The sequence below is a fragment of the Haemorhous mexicanus genome, chromosome 21 (assembly GCF_027477595.1).
Source record: "Haemorhous mexicanus isolate bHaeMex1 chromosome 21, bHaeMex1.pri, whole genome shotgun sequence".
NCBI classification, from domain to species: Eukaryota; Metazoa; Chordata; class Aves; order Passeriformes; family Fringillidae; genus Haemorhous; species Haemorhous mexicanus.
In genome coordinates, this window is record NC_082361.1 from 7659291 (window position 1) to 7685513 (window position 26223).

Below are 26223 nucleotides of genomic sequence, written 5' to 3' on the forward strand. Positions count from 1 at the left end.
TCTCACCTTGCACCAGAATGGGCTGTGCAGCCTCTGGGCTCATTGCTGGGCTGTGCCCTCTCCTTGCCATGGACACACTCTCCAAGTGGTACATCCCGAGCCCTGGAGAAGGAACCTTGTGAGGTGTCCATTGTTATCTTGGAGCAGAGCGGGGTGCTGGCACAAGGTGCTGCATGAGGGGGCCGTGGGAGATGCAGTGCAGTCAGAGCAGCAGTGGGACACTCCCCAGGTCCAGGGGGATCAAAGGTGCCTCAAGGATGCAGGCTCCAAGCACACCTTGCTTGGGCAGTGGAGACCTGTTTGTGGTCTGGGACAGTTCTTGGCCATCTCCATCAGTAGAGAGGGTCTCATTTGGACACCTGACATTCCCAGTCTGCATCCAATAAGAGCAGCTGAATCTTCTGGGCCAGCCAAGTCTCCCTGTGTTGCACAGCTTCTCCACACTCCCTATGAATCTTGGGGATTCTGTCCCACCCAGCTACTACTGGTGGTGATTCAGCATTCCTAACCCTGTCCTGCCCCACAAGGGTTTCACAGTGGGTTGCCAAGCCAGCCAGTGTTGACAAGAATTGATGGTGGTTTCATCAGAGGAGCACAGCAGGTGTGATGAGATATTCCAGGGAGAAGAAGTTCCCAGGGTGAGGGTCTATGCATGGCTTTGAGCAGCTTTTCTCCCTCCTCTAACCAAATGAAGCCCTGTGCCAAACAAGGTGTGATGGGAACCCTGGGGTGTACAGACTCCTGCTGAGCTCCCATCCTTGTTTTCCATGCCCGCCTTCCCTGTGCTGGTTCTCCCCTGCCTCTGCTGACAAAGCCCTGGGAACAGCTCTCCCTTCTGGCCCCCCACCCACCGCTGTGTGTGCCTTGCAGGTTCCATGAAGAGCCCTGGGAACAGCTCTCCCTTCTGGCCCCCCACCCACTGCTGTGTGTGCCTTGAAGGTTCCATGAAGAGCCCTGGGAACAGCTCTCCCTTCTGGCCCCCCACCCACTGCTGTGTGTGCCTTGCAGGTTCCATGAAGAGCCCTGTGAACAAGACGGCGCTGACGCTGATCGCGGTCAGCTCCTGCGTGCTGGCCGTGGTGTGTGGCTCGCAGCTCTCCTGCCCGCTGACCGTCAAGGTGACGCTCCACGTCCCCGAGCACTTCATTGCTGATGGTAAGACCCTCCTGTCATGGCATGGCATCCCTGTTGTGGTAATAATTTGCATTGACTCCATGATTCCAGAAGGCTGATCCATCACTTTATTATACTGTACTTATTAAGAAACTCATTGCTGTGGCATTCACATCCTCTGAAAAATCCCTTCACCCAGGGTTTTTCTCCTGGGAAGCTGAGAAGGCTCAGAGAAAAGGAAAACAATTCTTATCTCATTTGTTTCTCCTGTGCTGTGCTCATGTGGAATGTGTTTGGAGATTGTTCACCCACAGGTGATTGTTCCATTGCATTCTGCTGGGAGTTGTTTTCACTCTTTGGCCAATCAGGGCCAAGCTGGGTCAGGGCTCTGGAGAGAGTCACCAGTTTTCATTATTATCTTTTTAGCATTCAGTAAGGATCCTTTCTGTATTCTTTAGTATAATTTAATATAATATTCTTTAATGTAATATAGTATCATAAAGTAATAAATTATCCTTCTGGAAACATGGAGTCAGGTTCATCATTCCTTCCTTCATTAGGGCATCCTGCAAATACAATACATTGCCTGTAGACAGACAGTCTGATACAGTCAGACCAGATTGGTCAATCCATCCAAACACTATCACCATTGGTTAATTAAGAAACCACCCTTTGGTAAACAAATCTCCATAACACACTCCACATGTTCACAACAACAGGTGCAGCAAGTGAAGATAAGAATTGTTTCTCATTCTTCTCTCTGATCTTCTCACAGCCTTCCCCAGCACAATGCCTGGGAAAGTTGTGCCTGTTGCTCTCTGTGGCCAGAGAGCTGCTGCCACACCCTCCTGCTGCCCCTCTGGGTGTGTTTGGAACACGGAGATTCCTCTCTTTAGGAATGCCCCAGCTGTGTTTGACTGCAGGGATCTCCCTTTCCACAAGTACATCTGCGAGCCTGAGGCCAAAATCTCAGTCATGTCAATTAATATTATCGTTGTTATCATTGGTGCTAATTGTGTCTGATGGATATTTCTGTTCTCCTCCGAACTCGTTGAGGAGCCCTGGGAGCTGCACAGACAGGCAGCAGCAGAGCTGTTTGGTCCTGCAGCAGCAGAGCTGCTCATCCCAGCCCTTGCAGCAGCATGGAGGGAAATTTCTGGGGTTTGAGCAAAGGCACAGATGCTTTGATAAATTAGACAAGTGCTGCTGTCACTATTTATTGCTTTCTCCACCTGGGCTCCTTGCATTTGTTGTGTTTCACTGACCTTTTCTTTATAATGTGCAGTGAGCGTCGAGTGCAAGTTTTCAGTAACATGAGGGCAAATTTCATTTTCTTCCAGCAGACAGGACCCATTATTCAGTCGGTTCCAATTCCTCAGCTCCTGCACTCGTCTCACTGCTTGGGGCATGCAGAGGGGGCACTTTCTCTCTGCCAGAAACATGCTGCAAGCAGCCAGTGCATCACCACCTGCTGGGGTGTCCTGGTGCAGCCAGCTCTGGGACAGCCCCCTGCTTTGGGAGCTTTGGAGTGGAGGGCAGCACTTGGGAGATTGTTATTGTAGGGAGGGGGAGATGGCTAAAGACACACAGTGGCATGAGAGCTGCAGGGACCAGTGGAGAGGGGTTGAAATCATGACTCCATGGCAGAACAGGAGTCACCAGTGTGTTTGAAGTGGGACTAGCCCTGCTAAGAGTGGTCTCTGGGTAGCTGGGATAGCCCAGGGGTCACAGCTTGGCCCTTGAAGGAAAGAGGAGGAGAGCATCATGTGGATGCCACATCCCTGGAAGTGTTCAAGGCCAGTTTGGATGGAGCTCTGAGCAACCTGGTCTGGTGGAAGGTGTTCCTGCCCGTGACAGGGGAACAAGAGGATGTTTAAGGTCCCTTCCAAGTCAAACCATTCTGTGATTTAAGGATTTGAAGCAAGGGACTTGTCAACACCTTGGTTTTATTGATTGTCCAAGCCACACATGAATTTTTGTAATCTTCACAGATGGTTCCAAGTAGCTGGAGAGCAGAAACTCCTGCATTTGGGGCATGAGGTTGCTCCAGTGCTAACTTGTGTCCCTTTGGGATTGGCACTGGACTGGGAGCTTACACTGATTCTGGTGCTTGCTGACAGTCAGCCAGGAAGGCAGGGGTGGAGACAGGACCTCACCATCCTGCTTCCAGCTTGTGGTTCTGGCCCAGGGAAGACAGTGAAAAAGAGAATAAAAAAAATGCAGAGACTCTGTAGAATGAAAGTGGAAAGCTGAACCTGTGCTTGTCACCAAGAAAGGGGTGGCAATGCAAATTATGCAAATGCAGGGAACACTCGAATGAAAATGACAATGAAATACCAATAAAGCAGATTAATATCCTTGAAACTGGGGGAAATGGGATGATCTCCAGTCCCGACTTAATGACTTTTCTGAAGAGAAAGTGGCAAGAGGACTGGTAACAACGGTTTGGAGAAGAATTAAAATGAGCTTTGTAATGAAACTGTAAAATATAATTACAAACTGCGAAAACTTTTTAAATATTTTTTATGAGAAACAGTCAAATTCTTCACATAGAAGCAGCCAAGACATTTTGCAGTGGCTATCACTTTCCCTGAAATCTCAGCATTTTATGCGATGACAGTCTCTTGCTTGGGAAGAGAAAAAGCTCTTAAAGTTGTCCCTTCTTTTTGAATAACAACAAATCCCAAGGCACCACCCAACTGGCAGCAAAATACTACAAAGCATTTAAAGACATCACAGAACTGAGCTGGGTTGGGAAATTTCAATGATACCCAGGAAAAGTGTGGCTGGATGTGTTTGCCAAGGCTCAGCACCTGCAGTTTGATGCTGATGGAGAAGAGGGGACCTGCTCCTCCCTGGAGATCTCCCGCGGGGGATTAAATCTGCTTTTTACAGGGTGCTGAAGGGGGTTGGCATCAGCATCCCTGTGGCATCGAGGTGACAACAGAGCTGACGTGTTTGGCCTGGCAGAGTCTGGGAGCTTTGATCAGTCTTGAAGCAGATTCTGGTGTGGCACCCGACAGTGGGACCGTGTCTAGCGGGTGTCGCCGCGCGCTGAAATCGTCTGGTTCCCGAAGCTGTTCCCTTGGGTGCTGCACAGCATGATAAGGCAGGCTCTGAGAGAAGGCAGCCATGGTGCATTCATGGGAGATGTTCCCATTCGAGGGAGCGGTGCCCTCTCATTCCCTTTTGAAATGTGGAATTTCAATAGGCACCAGGAGCCAAGGAAAATCTGAAAGCGGAGCTGCTACCGGCACCTCTGCAGGAGAAGCCAAACAAAGGCACAGGCTGAAAGAAATCACTCTCCTAGACGATGAGAACTCGGCTTTGAAGGAAACTTTAAATAGATGCCAGCCAGTTCTGGCGTGCCAGCAGCCAGAGCCAAGAAAAGAAAGAGGGGGGAAGCCTCCCCAAATGTCTCCAGCTTTGGAGAAGAGCAGCTTTTCCTGCTGCAGCAAGAATGGCGTTAGAAAAGCAGCTCCAGAGCCTGCTGGAGTGGCAGGGTGGCAAAGGGGAGGGGAAGGACTGGGACCAGAAGCCAACTGGCAGCCAAGCTGGGAGGACATATTCCAAGCAGCAGTTCTATAATAACCAGCCTGTCTCTATTGCCCTTATTTCTCCCTCGGTTTGTTTTCTTCCTTTTGTTCATTTGATGGGGTGCCCCTGCCTCGCTCCCTGCTGAGCAGTTATTGCCTGGTTTGCACAGCTGCTGTGCCTTCACTTCATGGAGCAGCTGGATCAAGGAGAGCCTGGCAGGAGCTGGCATGGTTGGTGGGGAGGCCTGGCACCTCCTGCTTCCCAGAAACGAGTTGGTGCCTCTAAATCCTCTCTCTTCGAACACAGTGCTTGGAGCATCCTCTCCTCCCTTCTGCTGCTCCAGGGTTTGTGTTTCGAGGCAGCCTCTGCCCGTGCTGAGGAGGAGGAATTGTTCTGATTTCAGAGGTGGCTCAGATTTATGGAAAGAACCGTAGTGGCTTTTATGAGGATATGGAAATGCAAGGCATTATTTAGAGGACCCTTTAGCTATGTCAAAGGGGGGAAGAAAGGAGAGTCCCTCCATCTGAGTAATAAAACCTCTTATGAATATGGGAGCCACTCAGCTCTACATTCAATAGTTGTTTTTTTGGTTTTGTTTTTTTCTTGTAAGTAATAATTCAAAAAAGTAGAGCTGGAGCAATGGGAATGGCTTGCAGGGAAGGCAGGGTGGAGAAAGATACTCTGGAGGGCTCAGCCTGGAGTACGTCCTTGCTGCACAACAGTATGAAATATAGTATCAATTAAAGCTTCCCGTTTTTACAGCCTGTGAGAGGTTATATACGGTGTGGGTGGATGTTTGTACTTTAGTGGGAGAGGTGGGTGAGATCCTCCAGTGGTGCAGAGGGAAGCAAGAGCTGCGTTTACTGAGGGGCTTGTAGGGCTTTGTTTTATAAATGGAAATAAAGCAAAGGGCATAAAGCAGGTTTTTGTCAAAGACATTTCAGGGCATTTACAGCCTTCTTCCCTCCTCTTCTGAGATGTGTGCCAGGGAAGTTTTGGTGATCCCTCTGTACCTCACTGGCCTGTGGGATGGGTGTAGAGGGGTGCACAGAGCTTGGTGTGGGCAGGCAGGGTCCTCACTGTGGGATCAGAATGTGCTGTAGGCAGAGTTCTCACTGTAGGATCAGAGCTCATTGTGGGCAGGCAGGGTCCTCACTGTGGGATCAGAATGTGCTGTAGGCAGGGTTCTCACTGTAGGATCAGAGCTCATTGTGGGCAGGCAGGGATCCTCTGTGGGATCAGCATGTGGTGTGGACAGGGATCCTCTGTGGGATCGGAGCTCAGTCTGGGCAGGCAGGGATCCTCTGTGGGATCAGAGCTCAGCCTGGGCAGGCAGGGATCCTCTGTGGGATCAGAGCTCAGTCTGGGCAGGCAGGGATCCTCTGTGGGATCAGAGCTCAGTCTGGGCAGGCAGGGATCCTCTGTGGGATCAGAGCTCAGTCTGGGCAGGCAGGGATCCTCTGTGGGATCAGAGCTCAGTCTGGGCAGGCAGGGTTCCTCTGTGGGATCAGAGCTCAGTCTGGGCAGGCTGCGTTCCTCTGTGGGATCGGAGCTCAGTCTGGGCAGGCAGGGATCCTCTGTGGGATCAGAGCTCAGCCTGGGCAGGCAGGGATCCTCTGTGGGATCAGAGCTCAGTCTGGGCAGGCAGGGATCCTCTGTGGGATCAGAGCTCAGTCTGGGCAGGCAGGGATCCTCTGTGGGATCAGAGCTCAGTCTGGGCAGTGTCCCCACCCTGACGAGCTGCCCGTGTGTTGGCTCTGTCCCTCCTGCAAGTGTGGATTCCTCTCCCAGATGAACGCTGTCCTGAGAGCAAACCCAGGTCCCCCCTTACAAAGCCAAGAGGCCAGCTGAAGTGGAATTTCTACTCAAGACCGTGTTTTGGGTTGGAGCATCTGACAAGATGGCAGAGGTGGAGGGAGCTTCTTTTTGTTTATTCTTTTAATCTCCGTGCATCTGCGTCTGCCTGCCTGAACGATGCCGTGCTGTCCTTGCCACGCAGCTGATCAGTAATTGTTTCATCTGCAGATTATTTCCTACCTTCCCCCACCACTGTTTCCTCCAAGATGCTGGTGAATTGGATGCTGCTATTAGCAGCCTGTGTTAATTTTCCCTGAAGACTGCTCTGCAGACTGCAATTGTTGGGACTCACAACAACTTCTCATTTAGGTTTTAATTAAATGTGTTGGTTTAAACTGTTTGTTTTTGACATTTCCTGCTCAATCTTCTGCAGCTCTTGGAGGTGACCAAGCATTGCCTCGTGCCCTCAGGGCACTCAGGATGTGCTGCACATGTGGTCACACAGAGATGAGCCACAGGAGGTGGGGGACTGGCGGTGTCCCCATCCCCTTTGGCAGGAAGGAGACACTCTGATTTTCAGGTGAAGCTCCCCAGGTTTGTACCAGGATGGAGAAAGAGATCTGGTCTCAAAGCTATCTCAGGTCAGATTGGGTGGAGCTCTGAGCAATCTGGTCCAGTGGAGGTTGTCCCTGCCTGTGGGAAAGGGGTAGAACAAGATGCTCTTTAAGGTCCCTTCCAACCCAAAGCATTCTGTGATGCTGTGGTCTTCTCAGGCTTTCAGAAAGATTCTGAAATTGGGGTCTCCCATGTTCACCAGCTGTTCCCAGATCCATAAGTCCCCTCTGAAATCAGTAGAAGGAATTGGTTTCAAATATTTTTTTTGTCTTGTGCTGTTTTCTCCTCCCAGGGTTTTTGCTCTCTGGAGACCTGGGTCAGGGCTCAGAGAAGCAACACTTTCTTGCAGACTCAGTGTCACGTCTGGCTGCTCCAGGCCCTGTGTATTTCATGTAAGGTGGCTGTGTTTGGGGGCAGCTTTACAAATTGCATTTTATTTCAGCAGTTCATAATCACCAGGGTCACCTCCGTGCCTGTGTTACAGCTCGCTCCCGCTCCCGTGTCTGCTTGCCTGGCAAGAAAATGTGAGCAAATGGCTGCAGTGTTACCAGACATGAACTCTAAATATTAACATCAATTTATGAACTGTATCAGCGTGGATCAAAGGGATTCCAAGACGGTTTTACAGCACGAACGCTCTTTGCATGAAGAACTAATAAGGTTCTGGAGGCTGAAGTACATCATGTTTTTATCGTGGCTTTGACAGGCTTGTGAACCTGCTCAGCTGCTGCCCAGCTCCCCAGCCCTGTGCCTGCCAGAGGCATTCCCAGCTCCTGGGGCAGCTCCATTTGCAAGGGAAGCCAAATGTTCTTCCTTCTCCTCTGCAGGATTGGCATTGGATTGGCATTGGATTGGCATTGGATTGGCATTGGCATTTGGATGGTGTCAGCAGGACCTGCTTCAGAGCTGGGACGTGATGCATCCTGAGAGATGCCCCCTCCCCACAGGGGTGGGCACCTCCTGGCACCTGCTGAGCTTTACCAACACCATTTACCCTCTGCTTTTGGAGGGATGGCACATCTTTGACCAGCTAACCTGCTCTCCCTCCCACAGATGGAGATGCAAACATTGAATTCTGCATTCATACAACAAGCTTATCACAGCTCCTCTGTGCTTTGTGATGTGATTAGATTTAGGCTGGATTTCCCTGAACCTTTTCTGATATCTGGAGAGCATCACTGTTAGAGAGCCCCGGGCTGCAGCGTGGGAGCTGGGAGATGCAGAGCATTAAGGAGAAGGTTTTTTTTTCCAGGAGTCTCATTTCTGTCTCAGCCACTGCTGGCCCAGATGGCTTCTGAGGACAGAGATGTGCTCTTACCATCACCTCCCCAATTACTTTGTCTAAAGCTGCCATGGGAGATCTCATGGCAGCACGAGCTTGACCACAAGGCAGGGTGGGCAGATTCCTGCTTGCTTAAGTTTTGTAGAAGTTGGCTGAGCCATCACCTGCCTTATAAATACATTTGTTGTTTGTCAGGAGCTCAGCCCTGGAGAAATCGAGACTGACTGACAAGAAAACCCAAAGAAAGAGTCTGTCAGAATGATCAAGGAAGTGCAATTTAACACTTAAATTGTAACCCTGCTCCTCCCACAGGAAAGGTGGTGCCACTTTGAGCTGTAATTGCACACAGACATGTACTGCTAATTGACTTCTGCTTTGCCAGGGTGGAAAAGCTCTGGCAGGATTAATGGTGTTTCAAGAGGATGGAGGTCTCCAGGTTTGATCATCATTGGGTTGGGCAGGTGAGAGCCCATGGGTGCAGTTCATGTGCTGAAAATACACCCTGGAGTCAAGCACTGTGAGATATAAACTGTGAGAACTTCAGTTGAGGGAGGACTGAATGAAAGATGTGTCTATAGGCTTGTGCTGTTTTCTAATCTTTCTATTGTAACTTTCTGTTTTAAGAACTTCCCCTTGTTCCAAGAGAGAAATAGTTTTAAAATAAAAGAGTAAAGAGGGTTGTCTTGGATTTTAACCTGGTGTGATGCTGTCCCTGGATTCAAACTAGACTACAGAATTTAGAGTTTGATTTAAAACTATCTAAATTATTCCCAGATCACCTGGTTTTGTGCTGGGCTGGAGAGGGCTGGTGAAGCTGAGCACTGTGTTAGTCTCTGGGTGTAGTCCTGCCCCAAGACACATTTCCTTGCTTAAGTCAGTCCATGTGTGTCCTGGGCATCCAAAGTCTGTCTGGCTCTTTGGCATTTTCTGGGAGAAATTTAAGCAGAAGTTTTCATGGCCTGGGCCTAGGACAGGAGAGGCAGAGCTGATCAAGGGGAAGAGCTGATAGGGGAGGAGTTGTCTCTTTGGGCAATGTTCTTTCAAGTTTAACAAGGGGGAAAAAAAGGTCTCTGAAGAAATCTCATAGGGTTATTCTTTGTACCTATAGAATGAAGCCAGAGGGATCATCTTTCCTCTAGTGTTTATAAAAACTATCTGTAACAGGATTAGAACTGTATGATGGCATAGGGCTGGATACATTAATAGCAACCTATAGTATGACCTCCCATTGCTTCCCAACACAAAATACTAATTTTAGATGAAAAGGAGTTTTGTTGGCCAAGCAACAGTGAATGGACCAAAGATGACAAGAAAGAGCAGAGGGAGGAATAAATAGATATTCTTCAAAAAAAATTATATTTTGATCTTTTGCCTTGAAAAGAAAGAGAAAGGAAAAGCCAAACCCTTTTGGCTGCCTTTTGGGTGCTTTGTTCTTTTCCCTTGTTAGATATCTCTTCTGAGCTGTTTTATCCTGTTGTGTTCTTGAAAATGATTTTTGAAATGTCAAAACTTCAAGCCTCTTTTGTCAGGGCTTAAGCAATTCCACTGAACTTTGAAGGAGACCCCAGCATGAGAGACATGAACTTCTGACGCTGCCTTAACTCACCCGGCTTTGATCAGAGCTGGGGAGGCAATGGGGGGAGTGGAAAACACACACACACAAACCCAAACAACTCAATTTCCTGAGGGGCTGCTGGACCTTGTGGAGCTGGGAGGGGGTTGTAGCTGTGTCCTGGTGTTCTCCACACTGCTCCAGGGCATTGGCTGGCTCATAATTCCAGCAGCATTTGAGGGACATGTCCTGGTATGGGGTATTGTATTTGCTGCCCCAACAAAGGCAGGAATGATGAGTCTGACTCCATGTTCTCAGAAGGCTGATTTATTACTTTATTATACTGTGTTTTATTAAAGAATGCTATACTAAACTATACTAAAGAATACAGAAAGGATACTGACAGAAGGCTAAAAAGATAACAATGAAAACTCCTGACTCTCTCCAGAGCCCTGACCCAGCTTGGCCCTGATTGGCCAAAGAGTGAAAACAACTCCCAGCAGAATGCAATGGAACAATCACCTGTGGGTGAACAATCTCCAAACACATTCCACATGAGCACAGCACAGGAGAAGCAAATGAGATAGGAATTGTTTTCCTTTTCTCTGAGACCTCTCAGCTTCCCAGGAGAAAAACCCTGGGCAAAGGGATTTTTCAGAGGATGTGAATGCCACAGGTATGGGGTTCCTGGGAGGAGGTGGTGGGTGCAGAGTTGTCATTTTGTTTCTGTCTTCACTTGGTTGGTTGATGGCTGCTTTACCCTGAGACCTAAACATCTCCATTCAAGGAAGATTTCAGCAAGACTTTGAGTGGGAAGCTTGAAGTTTGTGTCAAGGAGGACACCTGGGAGGTTGGCAGTGAGGACAGCAGTCCCCCCAGGTGTCTTCAGAGTGTCTGTGCTGGGACCTGCTCTGGGGACTGCAGCTGAAGGGCTGCTTCAGGCTGGGTGTGGGGGTGATTTAGTAGGGTCTGAGGTCCTCGAGGAAGGTTGTAGGAGACTGGTTTGTAGTGGGTTCTACCCCACTCAAGTTCCTCATCACTCCCCTTCCCTCCATTCAGAGACTACAGTTATGGAAAACAAATCCAGCTGATGTTCCCAGCAGCCTGAAGGTGTTTGAAACACCTCTTGCCTGGAAAAATGTTTGTTCTTGGTAGTTTCTAAAAGGATTTGTTCCTCAACCTGCCCTTTCTGAACTTTTCAAGGTGGTTTTGATATGTACACGATGGTGACTTTTGAAAAACTGTTTTCTATGTGTGGATTCTTTGAAAGTGAAAGAAAAATTTTGTGAAAAGGCTTTGAAATCATCAGAATTTTAGCTTTCAAAATATTTGTAGAGTGCCTTTTCCTGTTATTTATTTCACAGGCAAGCTATAAAGGGATCAAGGTTGGGGTGTTTGTTTGTCTGTGTTTTCAGTGGGAGCGAAAGTGATGAGGGTGTCTGTGAATGTCTCAAAATCTTGCCACACACTCAGCTTTAGAGATGTGAGAAGTTTCCTTGCTAGAAGTTGTTCCCTCCCTCCCCTAAGGAAGGAAAGGGAGGAAAGAGGGAAAGGAGGAAGGAAACTAAAACCTTTAATTTCTCTGGATTTCATTTTTTCCCAGACTGAGGTAGAAAAACCTCCATTTTACACTGAGCCTGAATCAGGAAGTTTGGATTGAAATGTTTTCACTGCAACTTTTCAAACAAACAAACAAACAACCCCCCATAAAAACCTGATAATGAGGATGATTTCTCAATCAGACTTACTAAAATCAAAATAAGTAATTAATCTTCAAAATACCTGGAGTCAGGGAAGGGGCTGGATCACAAGTCTGATGAGGAGCAGATGAGGGAGCTGGAGAAAAGGAGGCTTGGGGGGGAATCTTCTCACTCTCTACAATTCCCTGACAGGATGGTGGAACCAGGCGGGGTTTGGCCTCTTCTCCCAGGGAATATTTAGGTTGGATATAAAGAAAAATTTCTTCAGAGTAAAGGGTTGTCCAGCCCTGGCAGAGCTGCCCAGGGCAGTGATGGAGTCCCCATTCCTGGAGGGATTTAAAAGGTGTGTGGATGTGGCACTTGGGGACATGGCGTGGTTGCCTTGGCAGGGGAACGGTGGGATTTGGTGATCTGAGAGGTCTTTTCCACCTGAATGTTTGCATGTTGGGGAGCTCCAGAGGTCACCCCTCCATCACCCACCTGCCCATGGTGCAGCAGGTCCTGGGCCAGGATCCTCTGCCAGCTCCAGCCACCTTCATCCCTCTGAGTACAAATGATGTGCCTGGTTTGTGTTGGGTTTACTTCTGTGACTTCCAAGCTGTATTTTCACCAGAAGTGGGGTTCATTAAGTAGGGATTTAATCAAGAGCTGCTGGTTTTGCTCTTCAGTCCTTGGGTGCAGAGGGAGTTGTCTGTAGCTGAGTCTCAAAACAACCGTACGTGCTTCCCAAGCCTTGCTCTTTATTAGGGAGCTGCAGAAATCAGGAGGAAAACAAAACTGACAGGTTACTACTTAGACACCTACATGTAAATAGTAAACACTCCCAAAGGGTGCATGATGCATCTCTGTTTGGGAAAAAAAACCCAGCAATTGTTGTTATTGGTATGTAAGGCTATCTTTAAAAATTCATTGAAAAGAATAATTAGAGATAAAACCACGTGCCTCTAAAAAACTTGTTTGTGCTCAGTGTTTCTCTGCTTGGCAGTGATGCTGGGGGGTTTACCCAGTGATTTACTGCTTCCTTGTGTCTGATTGAGATGTATCCTGCAGCATTGATGGGGCAGCTCCTGCCTTGCTGTGTCTCCAGAGCTGCTGGATTCTGATGTCTAATTCTCATTTGCTTGAGCAGTCAGTAGCTTGGCAGCCTCCATTGGCTTTGAGTGTAGACATGTGTCTGTGAATATGTTTATAGTATATAAACACCCTGAGTGTCAAAGACCTAAGTTTATGGGAAATTAGGGCTTGGATTTGGATGGTGCTGAGATCTTGGGATGCCTGAAAATGAGGTCACTCACTGGGATGCTTGACTCGAGGCTCTGCTTGTTTTATCCTTTGCATGGCTAATGTGGTGCAGGATGAGGGTGAGGAGGGCTCCCTCTTGCTAAGCATCAGGGATCCTCTTCAAAAGGAGATCCAGAGTTTGTGTTCAAGCAGGTTCACGTGGGGTGGCTGCTGCTGCAGGCTTATTGTCCTGCTTTTTTAATCTTTTGGCTTTCATCAAAGTAAGTTGATGCTTCAAAGAATGGTGTCCTAGTCCTTTACTAAGGGCTATAAGCCTTACAGTTTCATGACAATGGGCCCTGGATCTGTAGACTTGCTGTCCCTGGGTAATCTCTGAGAAGAATTTCAATCTTCAGACAGTGGTTGCAAATTTTGCCCACGTTGCAAGTCCTCAGACTTAGCAGAAAGGTGGCTGTGGGCTCCTGCACTACCTGGCAGTTCCCCTTGCCCACTCCTCCTTGCAGGTTTCTTCTCCCTTCTTTTTAGAGGCTTTTACCATGGTAAGTTTTGCAAAACACCACTTAATGGCAGAGGTTTTTTGGCTCCTCTCTGATCTGTGCAGCACTGTTATGGAGGCAGTCTTATAATCAATGTAATTGAAGATCAGAGTTAATGAGGACCTCTGTGCCTGCAAAATCCCCCAAGCGATGCTGGGCCTCAGATGTTAGATAAGGAAATGATTGGGCTGAACTGAAAATCTATTTGGCTAATTAGATGATGCATATTCCCAGATGCCAGTGGGGAAAAATACATTTCGCAAAATAAAGAAGCATAAGATTTTGTAAGAAAATATTTTTGGCAGGAATTCACTTCTAACTCAGAGGAGGGAGAGGGTGGGGAGAGTCTGGAATAACTCTCACAAGAAGTTGTGTGTTGGGCCAATCCACTCACCTTCAACAAAAGGTGAAAGGCCCTGCTGCTGCTGCTGCCCATCTGTGCCCTGAGCTCCAGGTGCCTCCAGGACAGCTCCTCCCTGAGCTGGGGCAGTGATGCTCTGATTACAGATCAGAATAATTACACTGGTCCTCATTTCTGCAGAGACCTGGGAATCAAATCCCAGTAGTGCAAGGGTAGGGAAGTGTCTGGGCAGAGAAGCTGGTGGTCTATTTGCTGGAGCACATTGCTCTGGAGAGGAATGGTCAAATGAAGTTCTTTGGGACCAGCTGTCAGTGAACTCATTATTATTTTACAGATCTTGTCATCACAGCAGCTCCTGAAGAGTGAAGTGCTCTGATGTTGGGCCCAAATGCACATTTGGGGTTTTTCTTTCAGATTTCCACACTTGCCTAACACACTTTTCCCCCCATTTCCCACAGGCAGCAGCTTCGTTGTGAGTGAGGGGAGCTACTTGGACATCTCCGACTGGCTTAACCCAGCCAAGCTGTCCCTGTACTACCAGATCAATGCCACGTCCCCCTGGGTGAGAGACCTGTGTGGACAGAGGACTACTGATGCCTGTGAGCAGCTGTGTGATCAGGACACAGGTAAGGGAAGCTGGGGGAGAGTGAAGACCTTGCAAAGCTCAGAGATGAGAGGGAGAAGGTCTGTCACTGGGTATTTTGTTGGCTCACTTCTGCTCTAGCCTGGTGGTAGGCATGGGGAACTGAGAGGTGCTAGCAGGGTCACAAAGTGGTGACCCCAATCAGCAAAATGTGAAGAAGATGGGCACAAGATGGGGATTTGAAATGGTGGATCTACCAGTTCTCTGGTGTGACAGCTGCAGGCACGTGGAGTTTATCTGCTTCGAAGTTGGGTTGTTTGTCTGTCCAGTCTGGAAAACCTACTCATGGATTTACCCCATCTCCATCCCTTTTCTTCTCTGGCCATTTTCACTGCAGAGCACCACAATTCCCATTAGTGCCTGCTCCTGCCTGGTGGTTTCCTAGGTTGGATCTGTCCTCCAGCCCTTCCTGGTGGAGTTGTGAACTCTTCCACCCTTCCTCACCTCTAGGTGAGAGTTCTGCTGAGTGTGTTCTGCTGGTGTGCAGAGCCTGCCTGTGGAGCAGCAGCCAGCCCTGCTGGGACCCAGGTGCGGGGCTGGGCAAAGGACAAGTGCCACCTTCCCCTCTGTCTTTATTGGGTGACACATGGGAGTGCTGCAGCCTGCAGTGAGCCAAGAACACAGCAAACCACACAGGGGGACAGGACCTTGCATGAGAGGGTGGCCTGGGGACTGTGCTGGGTTTTTGTGCTGTGACTCACCAGTGGCTCATCTTGGGCTGGATGCCTTCTTGGCGGTGTGGAGACAAGTGTCCCTGGTGGTCCTGGCTTGCTGAGTGTCTGAAGAGCACCCAAACCCCATCTCCTTGGATAGGGGTGTCATCCCAGCTTAGTCCCAGCTCTCCTTGTGAGCTGCTTCCCCCTCAGCCATGAGCTTCTTCACCTGATGTATGAGATTCATGCCTCCAGGTAAGTATGTTGGTGTCTGGTTCTGCCAGAGGGTTTGAAGGATGGCTCACTGTGGAGAAGGCTTTTCCTAAGCCTCCCAAAGCCCCTGACTGTCATTAATACATGGATTAGAACAAGAAATCCTTCAGAGTTATGAACACCTCATGGGATGCTGGGGGTGACCCTGTTCTCATCCCTCCCTGCTCAGTTGAGATGCAAATACTGAACTTGGTCTTGCAAACTAATTTTCCTGGTCAAGACAATCTTCTCTTCGTAGTATTCCTGTTCCTCAAGGCTTGTCTGCATGGAGGCACTGGCAGGGCAGGCATGGCTGCAGCAGGAGGGTGATGCTGTGTGAATTCCCTGTGTAGACAGCCCTGGGCACCACCTAAAGCCCCAAGGAGGGCTGGGAGGTGCCAACAGCCACGCTGACAGATGGAGGTGGTGCAGGAGGAGGCTCTTCTCATCCAGATGTCACAGAGCAAAAGGATTTTTGTTTCAGGCATTGGCAAAATGCAGCCACCTCAGGGGGAGAGGGGAGATGCATTCAGCTGTCCCCTGCTTCAGAGGAGGAGAGAAACAACTCTGCCTCCAGCAGAAACCACGGGGAGACCGTATGGAGCCAGACCACAACTGCCCTGTTGGAAGAGCCCTGTGGGTCCCCTGGCCAGCCCCATCCTTGGCAGTGAGCAGGGCTGGCTGATCCTGCTGTGGCCTCGGTTGTGAGGAGCTGCTGCTCTGCCATGCCAGCCCAGCTGCTGCTCCTGCTGTGACCCCGGCTCCAGAGCAGCTTGTCACTCCTGCTGGATGCCCCACGCTTGAGCAGGATGTGTCAGATCTTGTTTGCAGGGAAGGGAGAGATGCTCATTATCCTGGGAGTTGTGCTGGAGCTGAACCTTGGCAGCTGCTCTGCATTCCCAGCCCTGGTGCCCATGGTCCCTGCCTGCCCATGGTGAGGGCAGAGCAGCCTGCATCTCAGCCTTCAGTTCCCTCTCCTGAAATCTGTCCATGGGCTTCTTCATCCTCTCTCCAACCTGGCAGTGTGCACGTGAATAAACCAGAACTTTTCTCCTGTTCCTGCCAGCTGGATCCTCATGGATCAAGCAGGACTGGCTGATGGGGCTGCTGACCTTCATAGCCTAAATCTAAGACTCTTTTAAGAGGCCCAAACTTCACAAGAACTGAAATTAGGCCTTTGGAAGTACCTGCTTGACCCTGTACCCCAGGACATAACCCTGTGCACCATGTCTGTTCCTCACCATTGACCAGCCTTTAACTGGTGAGAAGTTTCCCCACCAGGCTGAGGCAGACTGTAACCCCATGATACACTGCATGTACTTTCAGATTTATTTTTATTAATGTCGTTCTATTTTTAAGGGTGATTTATTTTTATCACCATGAGAGAGGAAGGCCTGTGGTTTTATGGCAGCACATAAATCCTGTCTGGATTTCAACCTTTTCAGGTCAGGGATTTTATCCTCTCTGTGAGCATCCCAAGCGATGGGTGCCAGGGATTCCCCTGTCCTCTGCCTTCTCAGGCTGGACAGAGCATCCATGAGAACGATGGACTGAGGTTTGTCCTCTCTGGAGGCTGAAAGCCTTCAAAGTTGCCCCTGTGAAGAGGAGTAGAGCCAGCACTGAAGTCCTCCAGCACATTTATGGCTAATCTGCCTTCAGCCATACCCATGGCAGTGTGGATCCAGCCTTGTCCCAAGCTCCCTTGGCTGTGGACAGACCTCTGTGGGCAGGACCTATCCTTGGTGGCAGTGCCATGGGCTCCTCAAGCACCTTTGGACAGATAATCCCAGGTCACACACGCTCTCTCTGGTGACACCTCTTACCTCTCCCAGCACACTCTTTGGGTTGGAGTTTGGGGTGGGATTTGTCTGCAAAATGTATTGACTTGTGACCCTGGACACTCAGTACTCCTTCAGTGTGGAGAATAATTCCCAGTGAAAACAGAGGCTCTGAAACACTAGGAAATGCCAAAATCCACTTTGTTGCCTGACCTTAATTTGCCTTCCCTTGCATCTCTGTCATGTGACTCACTCTGTAATTAAATGATTGCTGCCCCCCTGACAAATTTGAAACCTGTGTTGTGAAGCCGCAGCTCATCAGAGCATTTCAGAGGGAGCACTGACATCTGCACATGAGCAAAATGTCATCTCCCTCATCCCTCCTGCCTTGGAAACAGCCAAGCTGGTTGGTCTGACTGCAGATGCAGAGACAAATGGATGCTGCTGAGATGTGACACGGGGGCCATGTCCAGCTGCCACATCAGATGGGACAGGGACGTCTCTGGGGCAGGATGTGCTCCTTGGCTGGAGATGTTCAGCCAAAATCCCCCATCCTCCTGGCAGGTGCTGCCTGAGCTGTTTGAGACCAGAACAGGGCAGGTTTGTTGTCTTGTGGGACTGGCTGTCAGCTCTCCTCACTCTCCATATTTTGAAGAGATGTGGGAGCACTGCCGGTGCTGCTGCTCGTGCCACGCACTGGGATACCCCTGGGTAAAATCCAGGAGTGCTTGCTGCCTCGCTGGCCTCCCTCACCAGCCTCCATGAGAGCATCCCTTTCCAGCAGCATATGCAAATCCTGATTTGTGAGCACAATTACCTGCTTTGTATGCACAAAACCAATTCACTTGCACATTCTGTGGGCATTGCTGAAGAGACCTGCTGGAGAATCAGTCCCTCAGGGCCAAATGCTGGAAGAAACAGCCTCTGATTTTGTGCTGTCAGACTTGCTGGAGCAGTGGCATAAATGAGATGGATAGCTACCTTGATTAGCAGGTGCAAATGTGTTGAATTTTTTTTTCTTTTCCCCATCTATAAATCAGGCTTTTCTTCATCAAAATTCTCTCATTGCATCCACAATTGGTAACCCCCCCTCCCCAAAGCACGAGCTTGAAAGAACCAGATGAAATGTAGTAGCAAAGGTTCTTTTCTGGAAATTGGCAGGAGGAGATAAAAATAAAAAGGTTTTCCATCATCATCCAAATAGGCCAGTTTGTCACCAGAGCCACAGATGGTACTGCTGTCTGGGTAGGACAGGGGTGTGTTGTGTCAGGAGGCAGATAAAAGTCATTTTACACAGAGCTATTTTTTAAGGGCAACCTGTTAAGGGGATTTGGAGGTTGCAGAGCTGAGCATGTAAATCAGGAGATGACCAACCTTGGCGAGGGTGTGTTTGTGTTTATGGAAACAGCCACCCCTTCCTATAGTTCAGTTTAATACCATGCAGGTTCTGTGTACATCAGGTAATGTTTGTTTGCTCTCATGCTCTTCTGCTGTTTTTGCTGTTGGAGGATCCTGGTGCCTTTATTGACTCAGACTTTTATAGGACGAGGTTCTGTCTCTCTAAGGTATGGAGTTTAATAGCTTGGGCAAAACCCATGTAATATCCCATTCCTTTTCCTGTGGTGACACAGCTTGCCTTGTGCACCAAGCAGGGCAGGAGGCAGTTAACTCCCCAGCTAATTTAGCTCCAGGCTGAAGTGTTATACATAAACAGCAATCAAAACTCGTGCCTGCCAGGGGCCGAGTTAAGGTTATCTCTGCTGTCTTTGCACTCTCATTTTCTGCCATTAGAGTGTTTAATCCTGCAGCTGCTAATATTCTTGTAATGGCATTTTCTGTGCTTGTCTAAAGAGCACAGGGAGGAGGGAAGAAGGATGGGTTTTGCTGTACAGTGCTGCTCCTGAACCCATCCCCCTGACTGGGCCATCCAACCACTGCTGCAGGGGCTTCTCACCCTTCCATGGCTAGCCCTGGGGCAGTGCCCAGCCCAGAAGGTGACAGCTGTGGCACACAGGCCACCCTCAGGACCTCTCTGCTTCCTTGGAGGTGTGGTGTAAGAGCTGAGCAGATGATAATGAGAATTAAATCTGTGCAGAGCTGAAACTCAGGCGCAATCCTTGGAGGCTGAGCTTGCACTTAGGTGCTGTGATGGATGAGGGTGAGGAGGGTGACTTGCAGCAGGGGTAGAGGAGGGATAACTGTCAAATTCACTCCAGGTTTTCCCTCCATGCTTTGTGCCAGGCCAGCAGGGCAGGAGCCACTTTCTTTGTCTTGTTCCTAGAGTTCTAAACTGCTTCTGGAAAAGTCTCATTTCTCATCAGGATGAAGCAGAGGCTCATTTCTCTGGCAAGTGCCATCCCTGAAGAGCAGGAACAGCAGGTGCCAGGGGTAGAAGAGGAGCTTTTCAGAGAGCTTCACTGGGAAACTGGGAACATGGTGCTGCAGCTCTGAGGCTCATTGTCACTGAGGATGCTCTGCTGGGGGTGTGTGTGTCCAGAGAGTAGTGGACACAAAAGCTGTGGCTGAGCTCTGTATCCCTTTGGGTGGGAGAGGCAGCCCTGAAACAGGTGTGAGTGTGTTTGTGCAATGCTCACACAGCTGGGAAGGTGTGTGTTTGTAGCCCCAGAGCCTTTGGGATCAGGCTGCCACCCCAGCTGGGGTCTGGACTTGTCCCCAGCACGTACCTGTGCAGCTGGGGCACAGCTCTGGCACAGCAGGGCATTCCTGCAGGACAGGGGTGAGTTCCAGCACTGGAGGTGCTGCCAGGAGGGAATCACGGACACCAGCAGTGCCAAGAGAAGGCTGACAAGCAGCAGCTTCACTCAGCCACTGCCAGAGCTCCTCCAGCTCCTTAAATGAAAGTGCCAGTGACAGCACAGAGCAGCTTCCCTGGGAGCACAGGGAGTCTGGGAGCCTCCATTCCTGCTGTGCACTGGGTGGTGGATTAGGGGGATTCTTGCAGCATTATCACTGTGGCTCACTCTCTCCATAATGAGGCTAACAGGCTTACCCTGGCAGGCTGATGGTTCATCTTGCAGCCCTGCTCTGCTGCTCCCAGGCCCTGTGGGGATGGGCAGGGAGGGTGTGGGTGCAGTGTGAGACCCCATTCCCCATTTCAGAAGAAGCAGCAGCACAGCATGGAGAGTGTAGTGAAGGAATAGTTCAGCAGCTTCCAGCTTTTCTATAAAAAAAGAGAGCTAAGGCCTCCACCTGTTTAATAACACACTGGAAATACAGTATTGGACCTCCAGAGCTGGGCACTGGGACCTGCCCTCATTTATACTGAGTGAGCAGTGATCCTTCCTTTGCCTGTAACAGCTGAACAGTTGCCATGGATTATCCAGTCTGGGTTGTGGCTTCTGAATCCAAAGGCAGAGGAAGGACGATGCGTGCCAGGGGCAGGGTGGTGGCAGTGGGAGCAGGATTCTTGTCCTGGGGGTTGGTAGATCCTGATTCATTTGTGCTCCTGCAGCAGCTGAATGCTGCACAGAGGCGTGTGCAGGACCTGTGGAAATTGCATCCAGCTCCAGGTGCAGTTACTTGTCAAACTTGGTTACTTTGGTTGACTTTGGCTTCAAGCTCAGCTTGAATCCTAACTCAGCTGCAGCAGGGCTGAGTGGATAACTGAGTCCATCTCAGATGCAGTTGCTTTGAACAAAGACTCTTTAGTTTGGCCTTTTGGTGGTTTGATTTATTTTAACAGCATGTTGAAAAACATACACTAAAGAGGGCTTAGAGGTATGGAGCCCTGTTCCCCCCACTCCAGGCACTTTATCAGGTGTTTCTCATTCCATGGGGAATCAGCATCCTCCCTGGCTCAGCATTGTCTCTGGGAAGGATGGGGACAGACTGAAAATAACAGAGTAGTTTGGGGGGCCAGAGATGGAAGGTGGATGATGTTGGGGAGAGGTCAAAAGCTCCTGAGGACCTGTAAGAGCACAGCAGGTTTTGATGAAATCTTTTGGAAGCCCCACTTTGTGTCAATTCATGGTTTTTGATAGAGAAATAGATCCTAAAACACCTGACCTGAGGTGATGGAGTCCTCTGTGTTCCAGCAGACTGTAGCGCTCAGCTGATCCCGTGCTGGGAGCTGTCCTATCCAATTTCCAGAACTCTGCCAGTGGGGTGTAGATCACCCTGGGAGACCTGTGGAAAGCTGATCCCCGCTCTCTCCTGCCCTGGATCTCCTCCCCAGCTGGTGGCACCACTTGCCCTCTCACTTACTGAAATAAACCTCCCAATAAACCTCCCAATAAAGTCTTGAGCACCGGCTGTAGCTGCTGAACCTCCAGGATTGGAGTCGATAAAATCAATATTTCCCCTGGTTGATAGAGTTCCTCCTTCTGATGCCAAACTGATGGAGCAGTAAACAAGCCAGCAGGCAAAATAAACCCTCCTGCACCATGGCAAGGGGGTTCCCCCCCAGCACCCCAGCCACAGATATGGGGGAAGGGTTTGGGCCACGGGATGCTGACCTCTGTGGGTGTTTTTTCTTGCTCTAATTTCTTTGGCAGGAGCTGAGAGTGAGCCAGTGCCCCAAGACTCCCAGCTCTGCTTCGCAAGCACTTTGAGATGTCTCTCATTTGCAGAGCACATATTTGTTATGTAATAAGCGCCAGGAATTAATGATCCACAGCACGGCTGGGGAAACTTGCGTACTAAGCACCCAAGGAAAAAATAACTTTTCTTTTTTTAAAATCACTGATGGAGCCATTAGGACCTGTGTTTTCCTGCACTGAGACCGCCCCAGCCCCCAGGCAGGGCAGAGCTGAGCAGGGCCAAGCACTGCCATCTCTCTCCCAACTCTTTCCCTTTGGAGCAGCAATGTTCCTGCCGCTCCTGTTATGAATCATGAGGTTAGCAGCTTTTGACAGATCATAAATCAGTACTTCCAAGTCGCTAGGACAAATCCCAGGACATTTAATCTTTAATATTAGACGCGTTTGAGGCAGTGAATATTTCATGAAGGTGCTGTTGCATTTTAGCACATCATTAGCCGTCTCTTTTTTCCCCCCACTCTTTCCTTTTTTTGCTGCCTCTCCCTTCCCAGGCGTCTTTTCCTCAAAAATCTCAGTGGTTGAATCCCCATCTCGCTCCCTCCTGACAATAAAGCTCTTTACTGTAATCCTTGTGAGGCATTTGAAGAACTTGCTTAAGGAGGAGCATGCAGGTAGCTGCCACTCTGCCTTGCCACTGTGAGGGGGGTCCCCACCTCCCCAGCATCCTCCCCATGTCCCCACCTCAGCAGTGTTTACAGCTCAGCTTTGCTGCACTGTCAGGCACGATGGGGAGAGGAGGGGAGGGTGGGGGGAACGCTGGCAGCAGCTTGTAGCAGAAACTCCACGTGCAAATCCAATTAATCTTTTGATTTTGCTGTTTCTTGCTCTGGGTTATGTATTTCTACCAAACACTGAATCAATTTGGGCCAAGTGCGGTCAGGTTTCTGATGTGGGAAATGTCCTCTCCTGCTGTCAGAGAGCAGAGGGGAGCAGGGCTGAAAGCAGCCTCTTCACTGGGATGGGGACACAGCATGGAAACTGTCTGGGGAGGTGGAATTTGGGGCTTCTGCACCTTTCAGTGGCAGTTTGGGCTGTGGGAGACTCTGCTCTCTTGTCCTGGGGCCAGATGGCAGAGCAGAGTTGGGAAGGGGATGTGGGATGGGTTTGTGGTGCCCACCTTGGGCTTTGCACAGGGTGGACACTGGAAGGTCAAGATCCCTGCTGAGGAGTGAACCCCTGGCTGCAGGACTGCACAGGAACACTGGCTAAGGACAGACCTTCTGCATCATGAACCCCCATCCCCAGCTACTGTGGGTGCTGCAGCATGTAATCCCCTCCCTGAGAATAACTGCTGTAGTGGATATTTTTGCACCCGACGAGGAGAGAGAATAAGGCATCTGACTCCATCTTATCAGAAGGCTTAATTAATTACTTTATTATACTACATTATTCTATACTATATTACACTATATTATATTACATCTAAACTGAATCTGCCAAGCACTCAACCCTGCACACTCTGCACTGAATGTCCTGACTGTCACTGACAGTTCCCACACACACACACACCTGGCCCTGACAGGCCAAGGAAACAAAACACCATCACTGGGTAAACAATCTCCACGTTGCATTCTACTTTTGCACAAACACAGGCACAGCAAATGAGATAAGAATTGTTTTTCCTTTCTCTGAGGTTCAGAGAATGTGAAACCCAGAAATATTCTTGGGAAGAATTGTGCCTTGTTTTTCTCTGTGAAGAGAAATGGGGCGACAAACTACATGTTTCTTACAGCTTTCCACATCTCCTTCTCCACACCTCCTGGGGGCTTCTGGAGTGCAGAGTGCTCCAGAGGAGGGCAGCAGGGAGGAGGGCCTGACTCTGCAGTCACTGCCATGCCTCTGGGCCAGAGCCATCTCATCCTTGCCTGCTCTGTCCTAGGAGAGTGCAGCTGCCACGAAGGGTACGCGCCGGACCCCGTCCATCGGCACCTGTGTGTGCGCAGCGACTGGGGACACAGTGAGGGGTGAGTGGGGACACCGGGCTGGGGGGTCTGCCCCAGCTCCCATGGGGGTGAGGAGCCCAGTTCTCCTTCCCTGGGTGATCACTGTGCCATTGCCCAGCCCAGTGATGTGCTCAGCTGCTTTTGCCCTCTCTCCTGCCAGGCCCTGGCCCTACACAACACTGGAGCGGGGATATGACTTGGTCACAGGAGAGCAGGCACCAGAGAAGATACTCAGGTGAGTCAGAGGAGGGTTCTGCTGGGACATTTGGGAAGGGAGAGCTGTGAGGACATCCCAGTGAGTGCAACCTTTTGGTCAATCCCAGCTCATTCTTGTGCTGGTGACGGAACAAGTGTCATTTGTCTGTGACAGACCTGAAAGATTTGTCCATATTTGGCAGGCAAAGAAGGGTTCCTCTCTTCTCCCTTCAGCAAATATGAGGACAGCATGTGCCGAAACTCCTCCTGAAATAAAAAGATTTTTCCCATCCTGTGACATCTCAAGTCATTTCTCTCCCTTGTGGCTTTCAGGACAAGACCAAATCACTGACTTATCTCAGAGTGCCACCAGTGCTCTGCCTTCCAAGCAGGCAGTGGAGGGCCACCATTCCCTGTGGACACTCTGCTACTGTGTGACATGTTTGTCCTTTCTCCAGGTCCACCTACAGTTTGGGTCAAGGGCTGTGGCTGCCAGTCAGTAAGAGCTTCGTGGTGCCCCCTGTGGAGCTTTCCATCAATCCCCTTGCCAGCTGCAAGACAGATGTTCTGGTGACTGAAGATCCAGCAGATGTCAGGTAGGAAGCAGATTTCTCGTTTTCTTCATGCTTGAGTGTCTATACTGCTCTTTAAATTGTTATTGAGGATGCAGTAATTTCTGTGATGATAGGTTTGATTAATTTTCTTCCAATAAGAAATCCGATGCAATTGCTCTCCAGGCTCTTTGGGCTGATGGGTCTAGGCCAGGCCTGTGTGTGTAACTCTGAAATCTGCCTTTACAGGCAGGTGAATTGTTAGGAACCTGTGGCAAGGCAATTTGAGAGTGGCTTAAATGCAATGTTAGATTGCAGTGCTTAAATGGATGCATTTACTGGGATGGAGGGGCTGTCATCTTTCTGAAACTCATACCTATATCACATCCACCTGGCACTGCTATCTGCTGGGATGCTCATGAAGGGTGAAAGGCCATGTTGCTCATCCAATAATTACACAACTAGAGGGGTTGTTTTCCTTTTTGGAGTTCAGTGAATGACTAGACATTTTGCTGATCACCTTGGTGGTGGTTATCCTCTTTGGTCTGGTTCACAAGGGTTTGACTGTAAAATATAAGGGTTTAAATCTGAAGGTATTTAGTGTGTATTCCCCTCTCTCCCAGTAAATTAAGATTGAGCTTTGACTGCTGGGTGCCAGGGAGACTCCGTGTTCCCTCCCTCCCTCCCTCCCTCCCTCCCTCCCTCCCTTCCTTCTTGCTGCTTTCTCCTGTTGACTCCAGACACAATTTCCTGACTTGAAAATCCTTGCTTGTGTTATGAATCATCTCCCTGGGCACCAGCAGGATCCTTGTGTCCCCCAGCCCCTTCTGTCTTGTCTTTCCCCAAAGTGATGAATGGATTGGAATGGATTTCCATTCTTCTGTCCCACCATCTCAGCAGGGCTGTAGTTGAAGTAAGTGCCTACAAAAGCTATGGCAGAGCCAGGACTGGCATCCAGGATGTCCTCACTTCCAAGTGTGTGTGTTTTGGTTGCTAATTAGTGCTTGTTCCCTTTCCTGTGAAAAGAGACAGTGGTACATATCCATCACAGTTTGGCTCTTGTGGGGCTTTTCCTGTCTGCAACAACTGCAGCAACTTCTGCTTTTCATTTGAGAAAGGAAGGGGTTTATGCTAACATTTTCTAAGCCAAAGTGCCAAGAGAACATTATTTATTTCTTTCCTGCTCACATCTTCATTAAAAGTGCCTCAGTGAAGGTAGAAGCTCAGAAGCTTGTTTTCTGCTCCAGTGCAGTAATTGTCTCTGGGCACTGCTCCTTGTGGAAAAGTCTCTGTTGGGATGGATGAATGCCAGGCAGGAGGAGGGGAGCTTTTGGCACAAGGCTGTTGCCTGCTCCCCTCATAAATGGAACCTGAACTGAGAATTCCAGGTATAAATATTGGAGTGGCTCAGGTAGAATATGGGAGGTGTGAGTTCATGGCACTTGTAACTTACACACAGGAGTTGCTGAATTATTAAAACTTTAATAAACGCAATAATAAATATTTGATGTTGAATTATGGAAGGTTTCACAGATACAGTGAGAAGTGAAAAGGAATCTATTATTTCTACATTAGAACTGAAACACTTCTCAAACGAGCAGCTGCAAGCTTGGGATCCTCAGCACCCCAGGGTGGCTGGAACCCTCTTCTGAGGTTCCTGGGTGCTTTCAATCAATGAGAAAGATACTTTCAGAGCTGCTTATCTTGCTGCCTCTTTGCTTTATCTCTGGACTGACTCAAGGAGCTTCTCAGGGGAGAAGTTTTGGTGGTTCAGATGTTCAGGTGGTGATCCAGCACATCAGGTGATCCAAGGTGTAGGTGTTCAAGCACTGCCATCCTTCCCTCTGCCTGGAGGGGTTTTCTAGCTTTGGGACTGTGGCAGCACTGCTGTCCCTCTGTGCTGGGAGCTCCTGC

At 49.4% G+C, this 26223-nt stretch overlaps 1 protein-coding gene across 3 annotated transcripts in view; it reads left to right on the forward strand.

Moving 5' to 3' along the window:
* The window catches only part of ASTN2 (astrotactin 2), a 326876-nt gene that overhangs the window by 118522 nt on the left and 182131 nt on the right, over positions 1 to 26223 (forward strand). For 2 of the 3 annotated variants that reach the window (XM_059864813.1, XM_059864815.1), the window contains exons 6-10: positions 1009 to 1155; positions 14194 to 14361; positions 23500 to 23584; positions 23724 to 23798; positions 24217 to 24354. In XM_059864813.1, coding sequence (XP_059720796.1) covers positions 1009 to 1155; positions 14194 to 14361; positions 23500 to 23584; positions 23724 to 23798; positions 24217 to 24354 — 613 coding nt within the window. The remainder of the gene's footprint in view (positions 1 to 1008; positions 1156 to 14193; positions 14362 to 23499; positions 23585 to 23723; positions 23799 to 24216; positions 24355 to 26223) is intronic. The other variant, XM_059864814.1, reaches the window with a different exon arrangement.